This window comes from Myotis nattereri, assembly GCF_964212035.1.
Source record: "Myotis nattereri genome assembly, chromosome: 8".
Classification (NCBI taxonomy): Eukaryota; Metazoa; Chordata; class Mammalia; order Chiroptera; family Vespertilionidae; genus Myotis; species Myotis nattereri.
The window spans coordinates 44859771-44873148 of NC_138083.1; the positions used below are offsets into that span (position 1 = coordinate 44859771).

Consider the following 13378-nt stretch of genomic DNA (forward strand, 5'->3'; position numbering starts at 1 on the left):
GAGAGAAAGCTGCCCTCGAGTTCTGACCAATGCCAGACAGTCCCGCTTCTCCCGTTTGAGTCTGGGTCCCCAGAGACTCACCCGGAACTGGAGCTCAGAGCCTGAGACTCCCTCCGGCTTGAAACAGACAACTGCGCCCTCAGCCGCCAGCCCGCTCCGCACACACCTCCGCACCTTTGTATTTTCCGCACTGCGCCTCTTCTGAGTCTCGGTATGCTTTTCTCTTTCCTTCTAGCTGTAGAATTTCCCCTCAGCCAGCCTTCCTGTGGTTCTGGATGATGTCCGTTCCGTCTTTTAGTTGTATTTTTGAAGTGGTTGTGCAAGGCAGCAATCTCCGGTGTTTACCTATGCCGCCATCTTGGTTTCTCCACCAATGACTTTTTATTGTACTGGCATAAAAGTAGAGAGAAACAACCAAACCTTTCCAGTTGGAGAGGAATCTACTTTTAAAATGTCTATTATTGCTTCAAAATGTACCCAATATACTCTCCTTACATGGAGAATCCCAACAGCCTCCATCGCTCTGGGTCTGTTACTGCCACTGTCCAAAGACATTCCAGAAGGAATTTGCTTTGGAGACTTGACAGGCCCATCAGAAGTTGCCAGAGAAGTAAGAAAGAGGTGACACCCTTGTCATCACAGACCGGTGTGGAGCCATAACTACTGCAAATGTGCAGACAGTGTGGCCTGAGAAGGATTTTTCCCGAGGGATGAGGGACGAGCTTTTAAAAAGACAGTAAGGTAATAGTTATTTCTATTTAAATGCACTTTCCCCCCAACAGCACATATTACATTTCCAATAGCATCACTTGGTCTGTGCTCCCCAGTCTGTTGCTCCCACGAGTCTACAATCAACAGGGATCCTGCCGAATGGCTGGGAGAGTCACTTCCAACTCTTGCCCCCTGTTTCTACTAATGACAATGATGGTGATGACAATACCTGACAAGGTGCCGCCTGCCTTTACGGACCTGTTCCTCCTGGGGGTGTCTCTCTGCCAATGGTGACAACAAAGATTCAAAGCAGCATCAATACAACAAAGGGATTCCACGGGCTTGATTCTCCTTCTAAGGTGTCCCACGTCTGAAAGCATAAATCAAACCATCCTTGGGCGGGCTTAGACCAGACCATCTGCTCTAAAAAGAAACAGAAAAAATTAAAGGACTTTACAAATATTTTAGTTAAAGGAAATGCAATTATTGAGGTGGTAGTAGCAGGCAAAGAATTGCCTTGACAAAGCTTCAGGAATTTTCTGCCTAAAAGTTTCAGAACAAGTTTATACTCTTCCTTGGCTATATCATGATTCAAACTGAAAAGCATTGTGCAATAAAAGATAAGAATTCTGAGCCATTTTGACAATGGTCTATATGAGAACCTACAAAGTCACTGGAGTTTCCAAAGTAAGTGATGCCACTGTTCCTTGTAGACTGTTTGATTCTATTTTCTTAGCTCCTTAGAATATGGAGCAAACAAGGCCAATGTTTGGGGTTTGCTTCCCAAGTAAGGAAGTTACCCTCAGGAGGAGAAAGGAGAATCACCTTCATTGAAAGCAACATACCCCATTCCCCAAAAAGCAAGTCAATGTGCCTGTCTTTGGGATCAGGAGATGAGCGCCACGGTCTCTCCATGTGCAGACAGCACCAACATACAGCTCTAGATGGTGGCCAGAGGCAAAGGCCATGGGGAGGTCAAGCACCACACAGACAGGGACAGCCACTGGTGGGGTCACGTGGGCTGCTGGTGACCTTGCTAAGATCGGTAGATGTGAGCTTTCTACACGTCTTCCTCCCGTGCAGTCACACACTTTTGATTGGGACAGGAAAGGGCAGAAAGCAGCACTGAAGGAAGTAGAGGAACATCCATTCTTCCAATGGCTTTAGACCATTTTTCATTTTTTTCTGACCCTTTTGGGTAAACTGGCCCAGGGAACCCAGTGGGTCTCCCCCCGCCCCCTCTTCTCATGCTCTAACTCCTCTGTCCACCTGCAGAGCCTGAGAGGGTGATTGTAAAGTCAGGGTGGGATCTCTAACCATTGTAGGTCCCTTAATCCAACCTCAGAGGGGACACACAAGGGCTCAATGGAGGGAGCTACAAAAGAGGGAGGGAGGGAAGGATGGTAAATGCATGGAAGGAAGTGACTTTTCTTGAAGGAAAATGCATTGCTCTGTTGACAGCCAGTTGACCTGGCTCAATCTGCAAAAGTTGAATTTGATGAGGTGGGGAATGGGATGTTGGTACTGGTGACTGCTGCTCCTCAAGATATTTTCAAGAGCAAGGCCAGAGCTACAAATTGCCAGTCACAAAAGCTGGCGGGTAGGAGTAGGGGAGGAACAACCAGGAATGGGGAGAGAGGGCAGAGTCCTTTGCAGGAAAAGGCACTGACTGGCCTTTAGTTAGACAGCTAATGCAGCGACAGGAGTCACACATCTGCAGTTCACACCAGTGTTCACTGCACTGGGCTGAACGCAGGAAGCCAGCTTTGTCTCTGAGTCAGCAGCCTCCTGGAGGAGCAGGTCCACCGGGTAAATGACGGGGACCAAGGAGCCCATCACACAAGCTCTCAAATGCAGAGACCCAGGGGATGGTTAACAGGCCCTCATCTCATTATTCTTCCATCTCAGACCCCGGTGAGTTTGGTCAGCCTCCGAGGTCCTGGAAGCATTAGGACAGCAGCTGCCGCCAGCAGACTGACATGAGATAAGATCTTACAAAGCAGAATGTCAGTTAACATTATACAAGACTCACAGCTTAACAAAGGCAGGCTTCACTCCAGGCCCCGGGAATGTTCCTGTGAGAGTGCCAGGCCCTGTCGCGGGCCTGCGGTGGCACGTCTAATCTCTGCCAAGTCTGGATCAACACTGGGAGGACTCGTGTGCAGGGCTGCTGTGGGAAAGTTCCTCCGCAGTCTGGACGAGGCCAGGGATGTGGCAGCAGTGGGGAGGGTGGCTCTTCTCAACTAGGCCCCTCAGGCAACATTAAACGACAACCAGACTTCACACAAGCTTTCAACTTTCTCATTTCAAGTCCTGACACATAGGTACCAAAAATATTGAAGGGAAAATAGTAAGGACTTCTTTACTACTTCCAGGAAAATATGGCAAGAATGTTCCAGAAAAGCCAAATCATCAGCAATGGAGACATGAAAGAATAACTAACTACCTTCAGGTTTATGTGCAAATATTTTTATATTCACAGGGCAGGGTGAATTGAACTAGGGTACTCAAATTTGTGACCTGGAATGATGAGGTTGTCATGCCATCAGCACATAGCTGATGATTCTGAACATCCATCTCCCCACATGCATGCTTCCTAGAACTGTCATAAGACATTATTGGTCCTGGTCAGGTAGCTCAGTTGGTTAGAGTGCGTCCCGATACACTGAAGTTTTGGATTTGATCCTCGGTCAGGGCACAATCAAGAAGCAACTGATGAAAGCATAGATAAGTGGAACAACAAATCAATGCTTGATGTTTCTCTCTCTCTCTCAAAAAATCAATTAAAAAAAAAAGGACTGCTCAAGAAATTATCGTAAGTTGGGTAGCTTAAAACAATGGAAATGTATCCTCTCACAGTCCCAGGCCAGAAGTCCTAGGTCAAGGTAGTGGCAGGCCGCGTTTTCTCCAAAGGCTCTAGGGGAGGATCCTTCCTCCTCTTCAGCTTCTGGTGGCTCCATGCTCCTTGGCTTGTGGCAGCATCACTTCCATCTCTGCCTTCATCATCACATGGCCATTTCTGCATCTGTATATTCTCCTCTTCTCTCATTAGGACACTTGTCATTGGATTTATGACCCACCTGGATAATCCAGGACAACCTCATTTCAAGGCCCTTAATTATATATGCAATGACCTTTTTTCCAAATAAGGTCACATTCACAGGTTCTGGGGTTAGGATGTGGACATATCTTTTTGGGGGTGTACCATTCAAGCCACGATACTGTATAAGTACCGCGCGCTAACCGATTGCGCCACTGAGCTCCTAAGCCACGATACTAAGTGTACTCTGGGCTTCTAGGTCTTTAAAAAACTTCCAAGTGCTTAAAAACAGACAGCCAATATTCACTTCCTTTCAAAAGGAAGGAAACACTTCTTTTTGCTTTATATGCCATTTGCCTCAAAATGAATGTTAAAGATTTGGTGCCAGAGTGCCCCATCCCATTTGTATACACATAGGCAACTTCAAAAGTATATTTCCTAGTTATACCATTTATACTTGGTTACCCGCACACAACTGAGAAGTCTAGTTTTCACATCAGCTGCTTAGGCACAGTGACTACATTTTCAGAAGCAAAAACCCACAAATGCTCTTGTGCTGATTCCAGAATAGGATGTTAGGAGTAAACTATTAATGTGTTGTTCTTGTTTTTTGAAAGCCTCCTACTAGTGGTGGGAATCTTGGGCAAGTTATTTATAATCATCCTGTGTTTCAGTTTTCCCATCTGTAAAATGGTATAATCTCCTTCACAGGTTACAAGGATTAAATAGGTTAATTTTATTTATTTATTATTATTTTAAATATATTTTATTGATATTTTACAGAGAGGAAGGGAGAGAGAGGGATAGAGAGTTAGAAACATCGATGACAGAGAAACATCGATTCAGCTGCCTCCTGCACACTCCCCACCGAGGATGTGCCCGCAACCAAGGTACATGCCCCTGACTAGAATCGAACCCGGGACCCCTCAGTCCACAGTCCGACACTCTATCCACTGAGCCAAACCGGTTAGGGCTAGGTTAATATTTATAAAGCAGAACAATGCCTGGCACAAATTCTAACAGGGCTGCTGAGGATGTACTGAAGGTTCTCACAGGAATGACCAGATGAGAACAGCCATAATTTAGAGAGAGGCAGGGAAACTTGCTAGTACATTTTAAAGTTTTCCCACATTAAGGGTAAAAATAAAAACAGTTTTCTAGCTCTCAGGAAAACAAGATTCAATTAAGCACACAACAGCCTTTTTCAAAACAGTATGACAAACTGGGGATTTAAGTGCAAAGTCAGTATATGGGGACATTTCAGAAATGTTTACCAGTTGGAAGGGAGACTTTGAGGTAGGGTCTGTGATCAAGCAAGTGGGCATTTTTGGCATACTGCTATCTCAATGCATATACAAAGTTAAATCCCTAAGTACTCCCATAAAGACACCTGTTTAACTTTGACCCAGTGTTTCTCAAATGTATTCTATCAGAGAACCCTTTCTATTATGTCATCTACTTGGTAAGTTATGGACAGGCTGCAGTTACCTTCCTAAGTCCTTCGGGTGTCCTCCAAGATTGTGTCTTGGTGCATGGGACACAGCACGGCTTTTTTGTGATTCAATATTTTCCTAACTGGATACACCCACTTAATTCTTACAGCAATTCCAAACTTAAAGAGTGTTATTCGGCGAATGTGTAAGTCTTGATTTGGAAATCTGGTAATCATAGTCAAAATGAAAATGTAAATGCCTTAAACAGAAATATATTTTACTTATCTCTTCTTTATTTTTTCTTTTATTCAATACAAAAATAAGCATTTCAAAACACTTTAAAATATTTGATAAGCTGAGCAACAGAAAAGGCCCATCTGGCAGATGCCGGGGATTCTGAGGGGTCCAGACAGTGCAGCAAGGCAAGCCTGTGGCTGCAGGCGTGGACTCCTGCTTTGTAAACTCACTCTGACTCAACACAATATGAAGACAAAGATATATTGTGAAGAGCAAAATAAAGATAAAGCACCGAGCACTTTTTACAATGTTGTAATAAATTATTCATTAATTCCTCTAAAAATCTGGAAAAAGGAAAAGGCAAAAATGATATAAAAAGAGTTAAGTGTTTATAAAGTCCATTTTCTCTGAGCTGTGGAAAAACTGATTAAAAATCCTTTGAGACAAAGAGGAAGTTGGTGGTTCTCTGCCAATGTCACTGTCTGCCACTGACAAGCCTCAGTGGTCCCCCTAGATTTTACAGTGCAAACCGAGGCATGAGGTCTTACAATGACAAAAATACACCTTTCTTTTCTTTTATACTGGAATGCGTTTGCTGGTATACCATGAAGTACTATCATAAATAAATTATAATTATCCTTCATCATAAACAGAAATTAAGAAAGTCCATATTGCCAAACTGATTTTTGAATCTTCTAAATTGTGTTCGTTCACAAACCTGCCAATCTGAAAACTTTATTTGCAGAGGGCCTCGTCATTAATGTGAGTTAGCAATGCTACAACTTAATTCAAAAGCAATTATTTTTTAAAAATGGGACTCAGACCAGTGAAACTTAGTACTAGCCAAAATCTACTGATAGACCATGAACAAAAGGCCAACTCTACAGTGACATGCAAAGGTCCCTTGATGAAAAAGCCAAATAAAAATTACTCTCAAAATATTCTGTCCATAAGAATTAGTTTACAAATAGAAATTTAAATTTAATTAGATGACTTTAGGCCTTTGGGTTAGAATGTCACAAACAGAAAGAGAAGCAATTTTAACTCTGATTCGTATGATATTGTCAGAAAGTTTAACCGTGGATTTAAAGAATTTTGTCGAAACAATACATGGTAAAAGATATGGGGTTAACAAATACTGAATCTATAATTAAAAACAAATCCTTCTATGCACCCCCTCCCCCCCGACGGATAACACATGAACACCAAGCATTTTCTACTTTTCTATCTCCAGGAATTCCATGAGAATCCAGAAATAAAAAAGAAAAAAGTGAAGGTCAAACCTGCATCTAGATGGCTGACTTTGAAAAGCCTAGAAACAGCACTAAGATGCTTAAGATAATATTGTTGCATTCTGAAGAAAAATTATAAACACCTGCAAACACTGTTTTCAAGGGAAGCTTTAGTAAATTTAAATAACACATCCTGATAGTTTTCCTGGTGTTACCGTTTAGTAGTTTGAATTATCTGCAAAACCAGTTCTGAGACTTGATAAATATTGATGGTGCCACCTGGAGATTTTGATCAGGTTCAGCCCTTGCACTGGTTCGGCGCCCCCCCCCCCCCCCCAGGAGCGCTTCTCCTCTGCTGATACGGGGAGCCGTAAGGTTGGGGACCAGATGGTTACAGGTGCTCTGAACTGTCAGAAAGAAGAGCTGCCAGCTCAAGGGAAACCATGAACCTGGAGAATGCTTTACCGGGCTTTCCACAGACATAATCACTACTTAAATTTAACACATGCAGAAACTAAAGAAAATGGAAGCTCCTTTATTCCAGACAACCTGTAAGTTCAGAATTCCACATGTAATTTTCTTTACAGGAGCAGAATGTACCACACATCAAAACCCATCTTCCTTCTGAATCCTCGATAAGCTTTTAATTTCAAAGGAGAATGAGAAACAGGACCCAGATGCGGAAGGATGCTTCGGTGACATCATATGAGGTGGCTTTTAGGTTGGCCACACAGTCTGAGTTTCTTTGTGGTGAGCAGCTGGGCCAGGCCGTTGAGAAACACCAGAACGATGGTCATGCACATGACAATCACGTAGTGGCTGATGCTGCAGAAGAGACAAAGGTGTCACAGGCAGAGAGAACACACATGAGGAAGAGCATAAGATTCTTCTAAGTAATGATTGTGTACACAGAATTACAAAGGATGTCAATGACTTTGAAACAGATATTAAAATGTTAAAAAACAAATCTGTAATAGAAATGGTGATGAACATAAGTAATATTTTGAGATGTCTCCAACAACTGGAGCATGTTATAAAAATGTCTGACTGGTATTAGCATTGACTGTGTGTGTCTTTGTCACAGACTGAATTTCAGACTGAATTCAGAAACTGAATTTCAAAATCTAGCTTTTAGAAAAATAAAGATAATGTTCTCTAATTCTTGGATCCTCTGAACAATATCCACAAACTCCCCAACATGTCCCTGGTTAAGTATCCTGACACTCCAGAGCACGCCAGTCTACACTCTGACATAAGTTACAGGTACTCTGACAAAACTACCAGCCACAAGGAAAGAAAAATGTTACCCAAACTCCAATTCAGTGAAGAGAAAGTTTTAGTCAAGGAATCTAAACAAAGGAGAAAACAAAAAACCCACATCTCTTTATTAATCTCAGCGTCAAAGCTAGTGTCTCCCTGACTTTCAGAAAAAGAATAATGAATACTCTTAAAATTACTCAGTCCCATTTCTTGTCTACCAGCAACAGTCAATTCTCAGTTGTCTTTTAAACACAGAAATTGTACTGCCTACACAGAACATGGGTTGATGATAAATTTAGAAGTATGGCAAGAAATTTAGGATATAGATCTGACAAACATACAATACAGCAGAGCCCTCCCCCTCCCATCCCCGCACTGATACGCGTGCAGATTGGCACGTTATTTATTTACAGAGCCTACCAGACTTGCATTTAACTATCTACCTTCATAACAGATTCACATTTCACATCTTCAACAGGAGGGAGATGTTTGGGCAGGCCTATAAGAGGCTGGCTTGATGGAGGGAGGCCATGCTTTCTCCCCTATCCTAGCCTCTACCCCCAGCAAACAGGTCCTCCGGGTGCTGGTGATAGGAGCGCCTCCCAGGATTGGCTCCCAGGTTTAGCCTCAGAGAACCTGTCTTGGCCCAGTTGAGTAAAACAGGACGATTACTTTCAGGGACAAGGAGATTAAGGGGAAAAGGGAAAGGAGCCTGACAGGTCTCCCTTCCACCTTTTGATAACTCCACTTCACTAGGTGGATAGCGCCCCAAATGTCAATCACTGACCTCGGCCAAACCAGGCAAAGCTTCGCATGCTGTCAGGTGGTTGCCCACAGGCAAGGCCCCCCAAGGCCAGGACAGAAGGGTTCCCTACTCTGAGCAGATTTTATTTTTATTTTTTGGTGATGTTACAGCTTGTAAGCAAGAACCTACGATTGGAAAGCTTTATAGTTTGGTGAGATTGCCTTTGCAAAGACACTGGTTAGGACATTCTCATTTGGATTATTTCTCTAGGTTCATCTTATAAAATAAACTTGCAGTAGAAAGGAAGAGTTGATTAATTAAAAAACAGAAATTAGAACTAGTTCTGTTAGAAATTGGGGTCTGGTCTAGGGTAGGCTCCTGACCTAAAAAAAAAAACAATAAAATCAGATCCTTTTTAATATATTTTATTGATTTTCTACAGAGAGGAAGGGAGAGAGATAGAGAGTTAGAAACATCGATGAGAGAGAAACATTGATCAGCTGCCTCCTGCACATCCCCCACTGGGTACATACCCTTGACCGGAATCGAACCTAGGACCCTTCAGTCCGCAGGCCAATGCCCCATCCACTGAGCCAAACCGGTTTTGGCAAGATCCTTAATTGCTAGACAAATATTAACATTAAGTAGGATTTCTGAAACTTTTGTTTTTACTGTAAAATAAACACGTGATAAGATACTGGATTTGTGACCTCTGCCCTAGACTGCCATAGAGACTGGGTGATGGTCTTTCTTTCTTCCCACACTGCATCTCTGAGGTCCAATACAAGGTATTGTGGGCCTTTGATTACTATTTATTAAATAAGCTATTAAAGCAAGTAATTTGTGCCTTAGCCCATTTGGCTCAATGGATAGAGCATTGGCCTGTGGAATGAAAGGTCCCAGGTTCGATTCCAGTCAAGGGCACATGCCCAGGTTGCAGGCTTGATTCTCAGTAGGGGATGTGCAGGAGGCAGCCAATCACTGATTTTCTATCATCATTGATGTTTCTATCTCTCTCTCCCTCTCTGAAACCAATAAAAAATATATTTTTAAAAAAGCAAGTAATTTGTAATCAGAGAAACTTCTTTTGTTTTACATTATCCAAGCAGGTTAAATCTGGACTGAAATCAGACTCCCCTAAAATAGAAATCATAAACATGTGAACAAAAAGGGGCTACATGCTAACTTGACTAGCTTAGGGAAGGCCTGCATGGCAGCCTTGCAAACTCAGAGACCTAAAGTAACCACAAAGGATGGCCTGAAATTAATTTTTTTTAAACTAAAAAGCTGTTTATGGTGGGTAGTCATGTCCTAGACTGGTATCTTCCCTGACAAAGGTCTTAACTGAGCCTGTCTATTCTCTTTTTGCATCTATGATAACATATTGTTGGGATGTCAAAGTAATTTTCTTTATTTTGGACCCCTCAAAGCACAGGCAACCCTCTGCGGAGCCCACAAATCCCCTCATTGTTATTGACCTAATTGTTGACTTTAACTATCCTGCACCAACCTAAGTAAGAGAAGTATGTGTCTATCATTTTACTTTTTATCCAACCCAGTGCTTTCCCCTACTTTGCTTTCTCCCCAACCTATCTCCAAGGGATTTCATGTAGCCCACTTACAGCTCCTCTTTTGATTGTAATGTATAAAACAAGGTGTAAAACTGCCATTTCCAGAGCATTATCTCAATCCGTTGAGATTCTGCTTCCTGGCATTTGTCAACAGTTTAGCTCAAATAAACTCACAAAATTTTTTTCACAGGTTTGACTGTTTCTTACATTAGCAGAATGCAAACCCATTCCTTGACCATAAACCAAGTTCTCCTTTCTCATCAGATCACTCATCTCCTTACAATGGCCTGAAATGACTGACTCCTGGCTCATTTAAGCTAATGTTATTGGCAGGGAACAGTTGTAAAACTCATTATCTTCATGCAATCGAGCCATAAGGCATTCAGCTCCTGATATTTCCCATCTATCAAGTCTGTGTCATCTCAGCACAGAGAGTTAAAGGAGTAACTAATTCAACTTGAAATGAGTTCGCTGTTCCCACTCTCCCCCCGTGACTATTTTGACATCATTTAAATCAGTAATTTTCAAGGTGTACATGTGTGATGGTACACAGAGTGAGTCGGAAGGGCATGTGGAATCACCAGGCAGGCCTCTTCAACTTGTATAGAAGTGATAAAAGGTTGGCTGTATTCTCCCCAGTCAGTGTACTAGGCAGGTCATATCTGCCAGATGTACTGGGTAAGTAAAAGATTGAGAATTACTGATTTTAATAAAGCTTGGTATTCATTTATAAGAGTAGAGAGATATTTTATGGTACTTAGTAATTACATTTAGGATGATTTTAACATATTATTGAGTACAGTCAGAAATTTTCATTATGTCTAAAGAGAAAAGATATTTTAGCTGTCATTTGTATTTTAATAAGGTATAACAATAGTGAGTGTAGAAAACAAAATCCAAATCAACACCACTATCAAATGAAACTACAATTCACTTCCTATCAAATACATTTAGAACATAAACTTAAATGTTTTATGAAAATTACCTCAAAGGCATTTTTTCCTCTCTCAGTGCGCCATATAAAAGGTTATACTCTGTAAAGTTTATGACCTGCTATGAATGAAGAGGCAGTGTGAAAGATCAGAAGAAGAAAATTATAGCTGTCATAGCCCAGCACAGTTTTATGGCCGGGCAGGACATTTTTCACACAGCCATCAACAGCAGCCCTGGTACCATAGTTTCTCCCCAGACACTGAACTCACAGCCTGTTTCCGTTGATCATATTGACTGCAGTCACCCTTTCAAGAGCCTCAATTTCATTCTGGTAAAATCTGCTCTGAAGATGCATTTGAAACCTGTTGGACTACCCCCATAAACAGATACACTGTCTCATGCCCTCGTACTCTGGCCTTTATTTTTAAAGAAACTATTTATTAACCCAAAACTAATAGCTGAGGAATCTTTCAAACCGACTTGAAAACTGGCTGTGGTCACCACACTGACACTGTAAACATTCCCGATAGAAGTGAAACTACGTTAATGGGGGTAGCTAGCTCCCATTCCTCTCCAAAATGCTGGGACACACTCTCGCCATTTCTGTATTTATAAAGCAATACATTAGTAAGGATAGTAGGACAATATTCCACTGCTGTGAATAATAGGCATGAAATGGCTGACGTTATAAACAGTATCACTGATACAAAGGAACTGGGAAATAAAATCTGTCGCAAAGGGAGGCCAATGTAGGAGTGCAGTTCAGATTACCTGGTTTCCCACTAAGGGAACCCCAATAAGCTTAATAATATCTGTAATGTGACAAGAAGCATCTCAGCTTTTCAAACAGACATTCACATAGGAATAATTAGAAAACCAGAACTTAAAAGCAACACTCTCACAAATAAAGAGCAGGAAAAATAGAATAATGAAGTTTTTAAAAAAATGTTTTTTATTGATTTCAGAGAGGCAGGGAGAGGGAGAGATAGAAACATCAATGATGAGAGAGAATGTTGAACGGTTGCCTCCTGCACGCCCCAGACTGGGATCAAGCCCACAACCCGGGCATGAGGCCTGACTGAGAATCAAACCATGACCTTCTGGTTCATAGGTCGATGCTCAACCACTGAACCACACTGGCCAGGCAGAATAATGAAATTTTGAATGTGAACCCTATTATATAATGCTGCAATTTTGAGTCTTAAAGCATATTTCCCCCCATTAGCAAAGCCTTTCCCTAGCACTCAGATGCTTACGAAGATGCATGAAACACTCTTAATCGTAGACCTGTATCGCATGACTCCTTGCAGCAGTATATGCTATGTCTGTTGTATGGGAAACACAGGGAAAGTTCTAGAATTCTAACTTATGGACAAGAGCAGCAGCAGCAGCAAAAACCTCACCTTGCAGCATCAACTGGGACAATCCCTTTGGAAAGTCCATTTCACTAACACAGACTTCATTTTGTTTCCCCATCCTTACCCCTTTCACTCTCTACCCTGCCTTCTGTATTCACCTCCCTTCATTAAGTGGGCATCTTTGGGACAGAACAATAAGAAATAGGGAAGACAAAAGCAGGGCTTGGAGAAATTTCAGCGGGAATGGCCAGGAAAGTGCATGGGGAATTTGTGCTGGCTAGTCAATGCCTCAGCCTGGTGAGCAGAACTGAGCTCTGGAATCCTCTATTAAATCTGCCTTCGAGAAGTCTCCCAGGGCAAGCACCCCATATGATTATGGGCTTTAGACCTGTGAAGATGAAGCACTGAGAGTGAAATAAACTGAGGCTTCACATAACTCATTAACCGGCTATGCCTTTATCACCTTCCCATCCACTTTGGATTTTTAATGTTGTGTCATGAATACACTAGGACAATAAGCATAAACCAGGGCTGTTCCAGGTGAACCCAGACACAGGGTCACAGTAGGTGTAGGTCAGCCCCCATAGTAAAAACCCACAAATGTTTCCACAGCGGTTCTTACCCGGTCTAGCATTAATTACATAGTATTTTAATATGTGTCATAACTCAGTAAAGTACTGACAAACGAGTTCACATCGTTTTCTTGGGGCTCGTACTGCTGAGAGGGCCGTCACAGCTTTCTCGGCCTTCGGGTGCTAATGCTCATGCTGTTTCCCTCAGTTTGAATGATGCTCACGGTTTGTTTTATGCCTGCGCAGCCTTGCTTTTTGCTATTATTTCCTCTCTGATGAACACTTT

At 42.2% G+C, this 13378-nt stretch overlaps 1 protein-coding gene across 1 annotated transcript in view; it reads right to left on the minus strand.

The window, feature by feature from the left end:
- Window positions 1-5493: 5493 nt before the first annotated feature.
- Window positions 5494-13378, minus strand: part of PIGN (phosphatidylinositol glycan anchor biosynthesis class N) — an 83409-nt gene continuing 75524 nt past the window's right edge. Inside the window, exon 30 of the mRNA XM_081096652.1 lies at window positions 5494-7478. Within this exon, the coding sequence (XP_080952778.1) occupies window positions 7355-7478 (124 nt within the window). The 3' untranslated portion in view covers window positions 5494-7354. The remainder of the gene's footprint in view (window positions 7479-13378) is intronic.